At 37.2% G+C, this 15,075-nt stretch overlaps 1 protein-coding gene across 2 annotated transcripts in view; it reads left to right on the top strand.

The window, feature by feature from the left end:
* Positions 1–15,075, top strand: part of KDM5B (lysine demethylase 5B) — a 70,845-nt gene that overhangs the window by 39,597 nt on the left and 16,173 nt on the right. For both annotated transcript variants that reach the window (XM_069074585.1, XM_069074586.1), the window contains 13 exons: positions 374–483; positions 2,051–2,209; positions 3,066–3,185; positions 4,088–4,246; positions 4,993–5,174; positions 6,328–6,490; positions 9,050–9,169; positions 9,918–10,112; positions 11,473–11,654; positions 11,875–11,999; positions 13,048–13,198; positions 13,302–13,416; positions 14,427–14,782. In XM_069074585.1, the coding sequence (XP_068930686.1) occupies positions 374–483; positions 2,051–2,209; positions 3,066–3,185; positions 4,088–4,246; positions 4,993–5,174; positions 6,328–6,490; positions 9,050–9,169; positions 9,918–10,112; positions 11,473–11,654; positions 11,875–11,999; positions 13,048–13,198; positions 13,302–13,416; positions 14,427–14,782 (2,137 nt within the window). The remainder of the gene's footprint in view (positions 1–373; positions 484–2,050; positions 2,210–3,065; positions 3,186–4,087; positions 4,247–4,992; positions 5,175–6,327; positions 6,491–9,049; positions 9,170–9,917; positions 10,113–11,472; positions 11,655–11,874; positions 12,000–13,047; positions 13,199–13,301; positions 13,417–14,426; positions 14,783–15,075) is intronic.

Genomic DNA, 15,075 nt, shown 5'->3' with positions numbered 1-15,075 from the left:
CTGAACATGAAATTAAATTTAAAAAACAAAAGACTGGTTCAGGGATGATAGAAGACATTAACAACAATGTGAACATTCTAAGTTGGGAGTAACCTGCGTGACCAAGTCATTCTTTTGTTTGTTGGGTGTTAAGTCTCATCTTAAATGAGAAGGTTCCAGAGAAACACTTTAGTAGTATATATTTTTTGCAATATTGAAATCTCTAGGGTGTAACACTTTGCTTGCTTACTACTGGAAAACACCCATGTTAGTGCTGTGTGTATTCAGTGGCATTTGTTAACAGCTGAAACATAGAAGTTCACAGATAAATAATAATGATGCTCGGAAAGTATAATATAGAATGATCTAGTTTCTTTTGGGTTGTTTCCAACAGAGAAAGAGTTTCGAAGCACAATAAAAAGAGATACCATTGAGAAGAAAGAGCATGTTGGAGAAATTGAGAAGGAGAAACCTAAGAGTCGGTCTAAGAAAAGCACGAATGCTGTGAGTCATCTTCCTTTCCATTACTTATCCTAACTTGGTGATGAAGACATTTTGCCTTTGACCAGAAGATAAGTTTGCAGTGTTTTTTTAGGGACAGTTGTGAGGTAGCGTAATCGATTCAAGAATCCAAAAAATTATGGATTGTATGGAGTAAAATTTGGAGAATCAACTATTTTTAGGGCATATTTTAAGTGTACCCCTACTTAAAAATGGAACTAGATCAGTGTATAGGTTTCTGATTGTGCTCTATGAATCATTGCAGCTCTGCATTTTAGAGATATGCTGAACATAGGTTTCCAGCAGACATAGAAAAGAGTGTATTTATTTATACTAAGCAACTTCACTCAACTATTAATTAGTCAGTTTGAACATGAGAATATAAATTGATCTCCTCCCTTCACTGCCTGCTTTTGCTCCACACCCCCACACTGGCCTCATTTCTTTGACTTTTTCCTGCTTTTCAAGATTGCAAAAACCATGTAGCCGTGATTATAGTTGAATTCAAACCATGCTCTTTTCTGGCTTGACATTATTTTCAAGTGATTTTAAATTTTTTTCTTTCTGGAGGAGGGGTATAGATTACCCTAGTAAAAGTGTTTAATGGGGGCGGCTAGGTGGTGCAGTGAATAGAGCACCAGCCCTTGAGTCAGGAGGACCTGAGTTCAAATCAGGCCTCAGACACTTAACTAGCCGTGTGACCTTGGGCAAGTCACTTAACCCCAACTGCCTTGCTTCCCCCCCCCCCCCCCAAAGTAAAATAAATAAAAGAAAAAGAGGTCAAAAAATGGATTTCAACATAATTAGTTTTTTAAAAAGTGTTTAATAGGAAGGAACTACATGAGAACCATAGATCTTTAAAGTTCCACATATGATTAAAAGCATTGTGGGTTGTTGCTTTTCCACAAAGTTTCCAATTTTGTAGTTGCTTAATAAGAAATGGAAAGATAAATGATCCACATTTGTGTTCTTGTTTCCTTCATTTGGTAACTTTCTTTGTACAACCATTATTGATTAAGTTGAATAAATTCACAACTCCAAAAGCCTGTGGAATGATTCTTCTTCTTCTTTTTTTTTTTTTTTAAAGCAATTGGGGTTAAGTAACTTGCTCAAGGTTACACGGCCAGTTATTTCTGGGTGTGGTCTGAGTATCTGATTCTAAGTAAGTATCTGAGCCCAGATTCGATTCCAGGTCTCCTGGCTCTGGGGCTGGAGCTCTTACTGACTGTGCCACCTGGCCACCCCTGATTATTCTTTTATATAATGTTAAAAGTCTCAAGTGTTTGGCTCAGCTAAAGCCTAATTATAGGAACACCATAGAAACAACTTGATCCAATCCTTCAGTGATTGTTGTCTTGGTTAAACATAAAATACTTGGCAGCTGAAGAGGGTTATCTGTTAAAATGGCAAGAGGTTTGCTTGAAAAGATTTAGGAACAGTTAAGGAAGTTGGAATGAGGAGAGAGATGAATAAGTTTATTAATTCCTAAATCTCCTTCAGTCTTAACATTTTATAAAATCAGATGTGAGTGCACATTGCCCTGTTCAGAAGACAATTTCTAATGTTGCAGGTGGATCTATATGTCTGCCTCTTGTGTGGCAGTGGCAATGATGAGGATCGCCTTCTTTTGTGTGATGGCTGTGATGATAGCTACCATACTTTCTGCTTGATCCCTCCTCTTCATGATGTTCCCAAGGGAGACTGGAGGTGCCCTAAATGTCTGGCTCAGGTAAGAATTTAAAACTTGGGTATTGCTTTAAGATACGTAGTGTGACAGGTTGGATTTTTTAAAATTAAATTTTGTTCTTTTCAATTAAATATTTTAAGTAAAGAAGGAAACCCTTGCAAAGAATATGCATTGTCAAGCAAAACAGATCCCTACTTTAGGTGTTGAATGTTTGTTTATTTGTTTATGGGGGAAGGCAAGGCAATTGGGATTAAGTGACTTGCCCAAGGTTACACAGCTAGTGGGTTAAGTGTCTGAGGTCTCAATTTGAACACAGGTCCTCCTGACTCCAGGGCCTGTGCTCTATTCACTGTGCCACCTAGCTGCCCCACCTAGTTAGTTGCTCCAGGTGTTGAACTTTTAGAAGCAGATTAAAGAAGGGTAGATGTAGAAGCAGATTAAAGATTGAGGTAAGGGACAACAGAGAGGTTCAGGATAGACAAGAGGCCTGGAAGATGCAAGTTTTCACAGAGGTTTATGTGGCAAATAGACAAACAATATGGGCTGTCAGTTTTATGAGCATTATTTTAATTTGGTTAAAATTTTTGTCTAGGATACTACTTCCTTATTTAGATAACAGTAAATTTTCTGTTTAACTAAAGAGATATGACATGCGATATTTGGCTTGTGTATGGTAAGAATCCTGCTGGCTTTCTAGGTTTAGATTACTCTTTTAGTTTGAAAGTTTCATATACTATATCATTTGATTTTTATCAGTTGGAATTTGAGAGATTGATTGGTTAGTACAGACATTTAGAGGGGAAAGCACTTGTCTAAAATTTTGTGGGTTGAGAAGAGAAATGTACTCATGTTTTTTGCATGTTACTTTGGTGAAAATGACTACCTTTTCTGTTTTTAGGAGTGTAATAAGCCTCAGGAAGCATTTGGTTTTGAACAGGCAGCCAGAGACTATACACTCCGTACTTTTGGAGAAATGGCAGATGCATTCAAATCAGACTATTTCAACATGCCTGTTCACGTATGTATATTGCTTGAAATTTGAATCTCTGATAATCTAAAAATAATTTGAGATCTAGGTCATGAAATATACATATACATGTTTATGTACATATAGCATTTGATAATAGCCTGCATCTAACATAAAAGTTAACTTTAGTACGGAATAAATGTGGAATTTCTTGTTAAACTGAGTGATAATATTTTAGTGTCTTACACATTTCATAGTGTTTTTATGAATATGATTTCATATTATTGTCACGACACCTCTTGTTGACAGGGAAACTGAAGGAATGGGCAATTAAGGACTCACTAAAGGATTTCTAGTTCTATTAGAACTTGAGCCCTTAAGCCTGGCATTAATTCCATTATGTTGTATTGCTTTAGCATCCATCACCCCTTGTATTGTGTTTCCCAAATTATACCCACATTTTCCTACCAGTGAGTATAGTAGTGTACCATTCCAAGAGCCCTTCATTCACTTGGTGTTTCTTTGATAATTTCCTTTTCTGTGAAACAGGGAAATGGATATCTATCTCCCCTCAGATGTTCCAAAATAATGTATAGAAAAAGTTTCAAGAAGTATGAAATACTATAAAAATAGGCCCAGACTAGCCATGTTGTAATAATAAATTACTTCACATGAGAAAGGAAAATCTTTAATTTCCCAACAGAATTCTGCATTTTTTTTATGATGGGGACCTTGTATTCTATTGTAATTCACAATATGGTATTTAGAAAGTGATATTTTGCTTCTGGTTTTGGTCTCTGGGCCATCGGTAGAAGGAGCGTACGGTTTTTCTTTGAACACTGCCGGGCTTCTTGCTTAGTTCCAGTACTACTGGAAATGGGTCGTGGTCAGCTTGGTGAATGGAGCCCTGGGTGAGGGAATTCACTCCTTGTCTCCTTTTGTCTCATTTCCAGATGGTTCCCACAGAGCTGGTGGAGAAAGAATTTTGGCGTCTAGTAAGCACCATTGAAGAGGATGTCACAGTGGAGTATGGCGCTGATATCGCCTCGAAAGAATTTGGCAGTGGCTTTCCTGTACGAGATGGGAAAATAAAGCTCTCCCCCGGGGAGGAGGTAAGGTTCTGAGCCTCAGACACTTAGGTGTCATAATGTGAAGACAGCTTGCTATAGAGATGTGGAAATAGGCATCATTCTTCAACAGACTTCCTTTGGAAATTGTATTGCATCTATGGCATCATTACAGTGAATTGTAAATGCTGGTGTGTAGGCAGTAAATCATTTAAGTTATGTTATTTAAAGTTCCTATATAGTTGGCCTAAACATTTGTCAACTTTTGTAAAATCTTTCTTGGAGTGCAGACATTTAAATGATTTTAGTAGATCTTTTCAAATTTTGAATAACTACGTGGTACAGAAATTCATATGGTGAACTCCTTTGAGCTTTAAATTTATGTATATACTAGACTCTTACTGTCAACTGCAGAAGTGTCACTTGGACAGAATGTGTTTTTGCGGGACTCATTAAATCTTCATGAGAAGGTAAAATTTTGAAAAATGTTTATGTTACTAGATCTTCATTAGAAAAATTGGTGTGCTTCTTTCAGAAAGTGGTCGTTAGGATCAAAAATAAGAAGCCCATCAAAAACAGCATATTCAGGCTAATTAAATCTGCCAGACTTACTGTGCTTTAACCTTCTTGGGCATGAAGTATTCTCTGCCTGAGACAAAGTGATAGCTTCATCTGGGTTGCTGATCCTTATTCAACTAATGATCCTCATGTAAACTAGTAATTTTTGTAGGCAAATTAATTTATGAAGTGATAGAAGATAAAGCTGGAATTTTTGTCTTCTTGATTTTTAGGAATATCTTGATAGTGGCTGGAATTTGAACAACATGCCTGTAATGGAGCAGTCTGTTCTTGCTCACATTACTGCTGATATATGTGGCATGAAGCTGCCCTGGCTATATGTGGGAATGTGTTTTTCTTCATTTTGTTGGCATATTGAAGACCACTGGAGCTACTCAATTAATTACCTGCACTGGTGAGAGATAGATCCTAAATGGAATTTTGTGGTAGGGGAGGGGATCTTTTATAACAAAATACTTGTTCTTTTGGGTTATCAGATATTTTTTCTTTCGGTAGTCATCTTCTTTCTGATAGTTATTGATAGGTTATTGACTTAACCCAGGAAAATGTACCTATGGTAGCTTGTTTGTCATTTTGGACAAATGTTACTATAGTGTCTCCATTCTCTTTTTCAGTCACTTGACCTTTATCTTTATACTACTTTGGACTATTGGGCTAGTCATCGTGTGTAGAATGTCTTTTAAAAAGAAAAAAATCTTTTATTTTCCTTTAGTGACAATGTAATATTAGGTCATTCTTGCCATTTTTTTAGTTTCTCGCTTGTCATACTATCATAGTTGCTTACTGATCTTCCATACTTACAGTATTCTTCCTGACATGTCCTTGTACAACTACATGTTTCTTACATACACTTAACTGCTTTCTAAACCCCTCAGAAATGAAGCTGCTCCCCATCTGGTTCTTTTCCATGCATCCCTTGCTCTGATCCCTACATAAGGAGAAGAGGGCGTTGGCCAGCCTGTATATGTAGAGCAGCAGCTCTGCCTTCCTTCCTTCCTGGGCAAATTGCTCCCAGCTGTAAAGAAAGATGATACTTACCATGTGTCCTAGGGGATATCACAGATTAATTGGTTAAGAGTGTAAAATGCTTTAAAGAACTTGAGCTCTGTAGAGATGCTAATTGTCTTATTAACTTTCCATTAACCTCATTTGTCTGAATGGGCAAGGGCAGATTGTGTTGCCATCCCTCATTCACCCCAAATTCCAGTCCAAATCTGGTGTAAAAAGTGGTTTCAGCCACATGTCCTGGACTCTTGATTCTTAAAAATCTAGTTATGTGATGCTGTTGTGTGTGTGTGTGTGTGTGTGTGAGAGAGAGAGCGAGAGCGAGAGAGAGAGATCTAGTTATCTTTTCTTGTACTTAACACTTGAAAAAAATTTCAACATATAGGCAGATAATGTGTTTGCAAGTTCACTGTTTAACTGTACCCTTGTGGAATGTTCATTTGAAGCAGGGCTTGAAAATATAAGGTATCATATGGGATGAGGACACTGGTGGAAGGGACTGTTCCATGTTTGTTTATTTATGTTTTCTAATCTATTTTTAGGGGGGAGCCAAAAACCTGGTATGGAGCCCCAGGGTATGCAGCGGAGCAGCTGGAAGATGTAATGAAGAAGTTGGCTCCAGAGCTCTTTGTGTCCCAGCCAGACCTTCTCCACCAGCTTGTCACCATCATGAACCCAAACACCCTAATGGCCCATGGCGTGCCTGTATGTTCTAGGCTTATCTTGTGCCACCCTTCCTCATTATATATAAATTTTTCCCTTCCCTGACATTCACTATTTTTGTGAAATTGATTCACCTATAATTTCCTATAGCATTAATTTGGTAGCAGAAACACCTTTATTTTTATTTTTTTAAAGCAATTGGGATTAAGTAACTTGCCCAAAGCTATGCTGCCAGTTTTTTTTTTTTTGTGTGTGTGTGTGGGTGTTAAGTGTCTGAGGCTGGAACTGATCCTGGATCCTCCTGACTCTGGGGCCGGCACTCTTACTCACTGCACCATGTAGCTGCCCTAAAACACCTTTATTTTAATAGCATATGTTCCATTAAACCAGTGGGGTTTTTAAGGTGATGTAAAAACCAATTTAGAGTGCAGCCAGTACTCAGAAACATTGTTAGAAATAATGGAAACATTTTTCAACCTAGACTTCCTTTTTTTGTTTTATTTTGGATCAGCCATCTCAGGTGCTTTTCTCTACAGACTTCCTTTAGGATACACAGTTCCCAGAAATATGGAGGTCAAGGATCATAGATTGAGAGTGGAAAGTGACATGGTACATCTAGTGCAACATCTTCATTTTATAAATGAGAAAATTGATGCTGAGAAATTGAGTGAAATACCTTGGGGTCATACAGGCATGAATGTTGGAGGTCAGGTTTAACCTAGGCCCTCTTGACTGCAAAGACATTGCTTTTTCCATTGAACTCCTACTTCCATATGCACCATGCCATCATCACAGCTTTGGGGTTCAGTTTTGTGTCCTTTTCTGAGTGCTTGATTTCAGGAAAGAGATTCAAGAAGAGAGTGATCTGGGTTTTAAGAGCAGCGGAAGACAAGCTATAGAAGCAGTGGTTGAAGGAATCTTAAATGTTACAAGATAAACATAGGTGGAAAGCTTTAGGAAAATGATGGCTGTCTTGGAATATTTATAGGGCCACTTTATGGAAAGAGATTAATTGGTTTTGTTCTACAAAGACAGAACCAGGAGCAGTGAGGGAAAATTGCAGGGAAGGTTTTAGTATGATTGAAGGAGAGACTTACTTGTCACCTCCTTAATGCCATGGATAGAGTTGGGAGTTTGAATCCAGTCTCGGATCATTTACTAGTTCTTTTGACCCTGGGCAAGTCATGCAACCTTTCTGCCTCAGTTTTCTCATCCATAAAATGGGTATAATAACATCTATCACACTAGGTTGTTGTGATGTTCAAAGCACTCTTTAATTTCTAGCTATATTATTAGTTTTAGAGCTGCTCAAAAAATGAAACAGGTACATTGGGAGGTAATGGCTTCTTCTATGCTTAAGATCTTTGAACAAATATAAGTTTATTTTTTACTCTACTACCAGTATAAATTATTATTAGTCCAAGGTTAACTCTGGAAATTTTCCTCTGAATATTACTGAATTCTTATGTAGTTCTTAACTCATATTACTTATTAGTCATTACTATTAACTCATCCTTTGTTGCATGTATTGCATAGAAATTGGCTCTTTTGGTAGTCCTTAATCCACAGTGCCTACCCACTGTCTAGTTTAAAAGATGATCCAAAAGACCTTAGTCCAAGATAGGGTGATAGAGATACTATCTCTGAATTTGCTATTTCAATGTTAGCTGTTAGTATGTTGGATGCCCTTCAGTGATATCAGTAGTTTTTTGAGTGCCATATTTTTGAGTGGAAAATAGTTGTTTTATACTATTGTTTCCAGCATTCAACAGTATGGGTATTCCTTCCTCCAAAACAAGATCTCCATGCCTCAGTATTCAGTACTTCAACTGAGCCAGTTTTCTGGTGAAGAACTCTCTGAAATCAGCTAGGCTTGCCTTGAGATGTATATTCTTTCAAAATCACCTTGATAGGTTTTCTGAACTTGCATGTCTATTTACTCTATTCTTCAAGAAGCCTGGGGTCACCTCCATGCCAGAGCAAGGCATTAGGGTTTGATTTTAGTGGAGATTTAACGTTAGAAACATCTACATTAGAAAAGCCTACGATGATGTTGTTATCCTTTGCCCTAGTAAGGGTAATCAGAAACCTTTGTTTGATTACAAATGATATCATCATTTGTAATTTGATTATAAATGATGTATGTCTGACCTAAAATCTAGATGATTGCTTAAATGACTCCCATGATAACCGGCTGGAATTTCCTTCAGTTTTATATTTTAGCTCTATATTTGCAGTAGGTGGTTATCATCATCTTCTCATTTATATAATCTTTGAAGGAAAAATACAAACCCTTTTGTAAAACATTAAAAAAAAACAAAAGGACTATTATAGGGTAATTTTTAGGTTATTTTAGGTGAAATTTTATCAGCGTGCCTTTGGCCACTTTGTTGCAGAAATAAGCAGTATTTTGTACAACCCTGACATGCCCAGATTTTAGTTATCTTATTCATGGAATGAAGTTTTATTCAGTAGCATTCACTGATGTCTGCACCTGTTAGATCATTACTGAAAATGTCAGAATGACCTGGTCATCTTTAATGAGCTTCATATGCTATGTACATTTTGTCCACCTCAGAAATATAAATTTTTTTTGGTTAGGTTTACCGGACTAATCAGTGTGCTGGCGAGTTTGTGATTACCTTTCCAAGAGCCTATCACAGTGGTTTTAACCAGGGCTTCAATTTTGCTGAAGCAGTTAATTTCTGCACTGTTGATTGGGTATGTACCAAGACATGTTGAATATTTTTGGATTTACTCTGTTCCTTGTTTAAATTAAGCTGTTGACGTTTTTAAAATTGCCACGTGTAGAATAACTTTAAAATGTACGTTTTAGTTAGCAGTATCAGTTATAGTCGTTGAACTATACTTGATTAATTATATTAATAGTTTGCCACTAAAATGTCCTATTTCTTTTTAATATTAATCAGTTGAACTAGAGCATTGTTCTGGCTGATCTCTGACAGCTCAGATTAATGCTAGATTATAAACTCTGAGGGCCATATGGACTGTCTTTTGTTCTTTTTGTATGCCCATCTTTAGAAACATTGTGTGGCACATAGTAAGTGCTTAATAAATATTTATTGCTTACTGATTGAAGACTAAGTATACTCATTTTTCCCATATTTTGTCTCAAATAGTCTTTTTGCTTATGTAATCTGTAGTTTTTTGCATATGATAGTATTTTCAGCAAAAAATTTCCTTAATCAAATTGCTAATAGGACCAAAGGATTTAGAGGTATATGAAACTATTTTGTTGTTCTGGAGAAGTTTCCTTTCTTGAAGTAATCTTAATTAGTTTTATCACCCTGCTTTAACATTTAAATATAGTTTTAAAAAATCAGATTTACAAAACAGATACATTATGAGATCATCCATTTTTAAAAAGTGATTATTGTATTTTCATTTTAGTGGGACATTAATGTAAACTGGCTTTTTAAAAAATTGAAATGGTTGTCTTTTCATACAGCTGCCATTAGGCCGTCAGTGTGTGGAGCATTATCGGCTGCTAAACCGATACTGTGTTTTTTCTCATGATGAGATGATTTGTAAAATGGCTTCCAAAGCTGATGTACTAGATGTGGTTGTTGCTTCAACTGTTCAGAAAGATATGGCCATTATGATTGAGGATGAGAAGACCTTAAGGGAGACTGTTCGCAAATTGGTAAGGTTTATAGATTTAAGACCATTATGCTTGTATTCTCATTTCAGAAATTTTTTGTGTATGTATCATAATTTGGAAGTTTGTTTTAAGTTATTTGTAATAGGTTCCATTAGAGAATCAGTGATCCTTTCCCCCGCTTCTTTTTTTTGGGGGGTGGGGCAGGGCAATTGGGGTTAAGTGACTTGCCCAAGGTCACACAGCTAGTAAGTATTAAGTGACTGAGGTTAGATTTGAACTCAGGTCCTCCTGACTCCAGGGCCGGTGCTCTATTCACTGCACCACCTGGCCACCGTGGTGCACCTCCTCTCCCCCTTCTTAAAAAAATGCTAATGAATAAGTCCTTCCTGGGTTTAAATCAGTTTAATTATGACTTTTGCCTAGAATTATGCACCAGTACATAGGACTTGGAGTTTCTAGGTAACTCTGGATTAAGTACATTTGAAAGAAGATGGGCAGTGGGCAATAATATCAGTAGCTAACATTTATATAGTATTTTAACGTTTGTAAAGCTAATAACAGATATTAGCTCATTTTATCCCCATAATGTCCTTGGGAGGTAAGGTGCTATTATTCCCATTTTATAGATAAGGAAACTGAGGCAGCCAGAGACTAAAGTAACTTGCCTAGGGTCACACACCTAGTTAGTGTCTGAAGTGGCATTTTAACTGAGGTTTTCCTGACTCCAAATGTGCGGTTGCCCAACTTTTTATCCAGAAGGATTATCTAGATGTTTATTTTCTAGTCCATCCTTTAAGTTCTCTGGAAATAAAATATATTTGCTATTTAATTTTGTTAAAAATCTGAAGGGAAGAAATTCTTCCCAGTATTCTCACTGTAAATTTTTCTTTGTCTAGTGGAAACAGCAAAAAATGAAGTCCCCTTCTGATAATGCTTTATTTAAAAGAAGACTAGAACCCCAAGCCAAATAATTACTCTCTCTCTTAGTCTTTCCTTTATTCAGTTCAATTTCTGACCTTGGTTCATTTTTATTGGCCTTTCCTGGGTAACTATAACTAATAAGTTCTCTATGTAAGACTTAGATTTTTTTAATCTCTATATTAAACATACCCAGGGTTTACTAGTAATCATCTAGTATGGACCTGACCAGTTTCAAGTAGAATGAACATCTTATCTTGAAGTTCCTTATGATGTAGATGTCTTATATAGTGTTGGTCATATGCAAAGTGTGCCAATGGCAGTGGCAATTTCACAGGCTAATAGAACAGTTAAATTGATCATATCATACCTTTCTTCTCCCAAACTCTTTCCCTAAGCTTCCTACTCATTTAGTACTTTTTTTTTCTTTCTTTCCTTGGTGGTTTATACAATCTTTTTGGAGCTTTCTAAAACTTTATTGTAGGGAGTAATCGATTCAGAACGAATGGATTTTGAGCTGTTACCAGATGATGAACGGCAGTGCATAAAATGCAAGACCACGTGTTTCATGTCTGGGGTGTCCTGTTCTTGTAAACCTGGGCTGCTGGTGTGTCTCCATCATGTAGAAGACCTGTGTTCTTGTCCTGCCTATAAGTATAAGTTAGGGTGAGTAAAAAGAATTATTTCTTTTGTGGGGAATGTGTTAAAAAGAATAGTGTAATGCCTAAGGATGTCTTTGTGAGTGTGCCCTTTTTTCTATATTCTTAGTCTTCATATAAATTATTACAGCTCAGTTCTTTTTGGGGTGGGAATGTTTTGAACTATGTTCTCTTTTTTTGTGTGTTATCTGTGTAAGTCAAATTGAAGTAGATTTTCTTGCTTCTAGGTACAGATATACTCTGGATGATCTATACCCTATGATGAATGCCCTGAAACTCCGAGCAGAATCATATAATGAATGGGCACTGAATGTGAATGAAGCTTTGGAGGCCAAGATCAGTAATAAGAAAAGTACGTGCTGCATATAGCGGAAGAGTATGCTGTTTTCATCTGAAAAGCCCCTAAAATACAAGGATCATTACTAGTGACTGAGCCTTGTAGACTTGTTTTCCTAGCTTCTCTCTTAGCTGACTCATAGACCGATGGCATGCTTAAGCTAGGAATCCATGGTGGTTGACCCAGTTATCTTTGTACGTATGTTACTTACAAAGTAAAATGTAGTTATCACCCCTGATTTTTGTGTTAAACCTCTTTCCTCTCTGTGTATATAATATTATTTATTTTTGGTGAATGTTTTGCCTTAACAGCTGAATGAAACCTCTTAACTTCTAGGGTGAAGGGTATTATATTTGTATATGGTATCTTGGAAAAATAGCTAGAAGCACTAGTACATATTTTGCCAGAAATGGAGAAAATTATATTTAATACTTTGATTCTGAGGAAAGCATTTCATTTGATTAAATGAAAGAAATGCTGTCTTTATGCAGAACTATTTGAAAATAAGGTCTTTATTCTCTTTTCCTCTTGTACTTGCTGTTGTCCTCAAAAGCAGTTGATTTCTCTCACCTTCCGTAATCGTTTTTATTTGAGGTCTGTGCCACCATATCCGGCCTTTTTTCTCCTGCCCCCCAGAATTCCCCACCTCTTTGAGGGAATTGTGGTATCTTGTTCTTCTTACATACAAAGATTGCTAACTGAAGTCTCCTCTGTAAGGAGGCAGGTTGATCCACTAGAAAGGTTTGTATTTTCTGCCATTGATAATGGACATTTAAAAAATTCTGCAGTATAAGTACACATTTCACTTCTAGTGATATTGAAGATCAGCCTCAGACGTAAAATAAACTCCAGTGTAAATCTTTTCCTGTGTGAGGCATGTTGCCAAATACTATTAGACACATGATATCTGTCATTCTGTGCACTTAACTCGGGCAAATAAAAAGGTAGGGCTAAATCAAGAGGCACCAGTGTCAGGATAACATCTTACGTGTTAGAATTATAATACATTCTTATTATTATTATTTTAGAAATCTCTTTGTTTCTATTCTTGTGTTGTCTCCAGGCCTTGTCAACTTTAAAGCCCTGATAGAAGAATCTGAAATAAAGAAATTTCCCGACAATGATCTTTTGCGCCATCTTCGCTTAGTCACACAGGACGCTGATAAGTGTGCATCTGTGGCACAGCAGTTGCTCAATGGCAAAAGGCAGACTAGGTATGGACACAAGTTTGGCTTTGGATAGACTGCAAATTAATATTCTGGAAGCCCAGAGCTCTTGCGTGTTTGTTCTAATGAGACATCTTGCCTATTTTTGCAGGTACCGTTCTGGTGGAGGGAAATCCCAGAATCAGTTGACAGTCAATGAGCTCCGACTGTTTGTGAAACAGCTATATGCTCTTCCATGCATTCTCAGTCAAACACCGCTGTTGAAGGTGGGAAATAGGTGTGGGTGGTAGAGAGCAAATTTTTTTTCTCATAGATTTCACCGGAATGGTAGAATTAGATTTTCTCTTTGGAGACTGAGTCTGGAAATATTTTCATGGAAACATTTGTTGTCTACTACTGTGTGCACAATAATTGTACCAGACCTCTGAAGAAATGGCCATTTTGGTATAATGTTTACCTGAATTTCCAATTGGAAAGAATTTACAACTACTTCATCTTCAAGCCTCTATAAGAATTCTGCCTCTTAGTGGTCATCCATTTTATTTATTTATTTGCCTTTTGGAAAGTAAAGAGTGCTACTTAGAGCCGGGAGACCTCAGGGTTCATCGCTTAGTTACTAGCTTTGTGGGCACTTTTCCATCTGTAAATACAGATACTAGAATCTGTAAATACAGAATACTAGGTTGTATCAAGGTTGTGGAAAAAGTGCTTTGTAAAACTTTGAAGTGCTATCTAAGTGTTGAGTAGTTACTGTGTATTATACGTACTCATTACCATTCTTTAGAGGCCAGCAGAAGAGTATAGTGAATAGAGAGTTGGCCTCAACCAGGAAGACCTGGGCTCAAGTTTCACATGTGACACATATTGCCAATGTGATCTTCCTTAGAAAAGTCACTTAACCCCTCTTTGGGCAGAGATTAAAAACACTGGCCTACATTGGGAGGCTTGAGGGAGTTTCTTCATCTGCAAGTTCTCAAACCAGTAAAATCAGGGGTCAAACATAGTTCCTATCTATACCTTGTACACTTAAAATACATTTAAATTGTTTTTTCAGTTAACAAAAATTTGTTTAATCTTACCCGGTGGTGGTGGGGTGCGTGCGGCTGGACGGGGGTGGGGGGGAGGTGGGGAAGAGATCCTCACCTGTTGTAAGAAATTACGTATAGTTCAGCAAAACAAATTCCTACATTGGCCATGTAAAAAAAATTGGTAATCTTCACAGATTTGAAGCAGATCTTTAACAAATTTAGTTAATTCTCCATCTCATATTTTCCAGGATCTCTTGAATAGGGTGGAAGATTTCCAGCAACATAGTCAGAAACTGCTATCAGAAGAAATGCCCAGTGCTGCTGAGCTGCAGGAGTTGTTGGATGTCAGCTTTGAATTTGATGTTGAGCTTCCACAGCTTTCTGAGATGCGTATCCGTCTAGAGCAGGCCCGCTGGCTAGAGGAAGTTCATCGAGCTTGCTTAGACCCCAGTTCCCTTACCCTGGATGATATGAGACGGCTCATAGATTTGGGAGTGGGATTGGCCCCCTACTCAGCAGTGGAGAAGGCCATGGCGCGGCTACAGGAACTGCTTACTGTGTCAGAACATTGGGATGACAAAGCTAAGAGCCTCATCAAGGCCAGGTGAAACCCAGTGTCATCTTTTCTCCATTTGATAGTGGTGTTTGAATGGGAGGAAAAGATTTCTAAAAACAGAATTAGTACTTATTTTGCTATGACAATCCATGTTCTTAAAATCAGCCAATATCCCGTATTAGAACAAGCAGGGGATATGGGGTAAGGGGAGGGATATCCTGTTTTCATACTGAGCTAGAATCCATTATTAGTTGTTATTCTCCATGAACTCTGACAGTGAATTCGTAGTTTGAAGTGAAGTGATTTTTTTTCTAGAATTCTCTCTAAATTATTTAAATCCA

Source organism: Petaurus breviceps, unplaced genomic scaffold, assembly GCF_028583685.1.
Source record: "Petaurus breviceps papuanus isolate PSGF00001 unplaced genomic scaffold, PetGlider_PUasm1.0 90895, whole genome shotgun sequence".
NCBI classification, from domain to species: Eukaryota; Metazoa; Chordata; class Mammalia; order Diprotodontia; family Petauridae; genus Petaurus; species Petaurus breviceps.
This window is presented reverse-complemented; position numbering and strand designations above follow the sequence as displayed.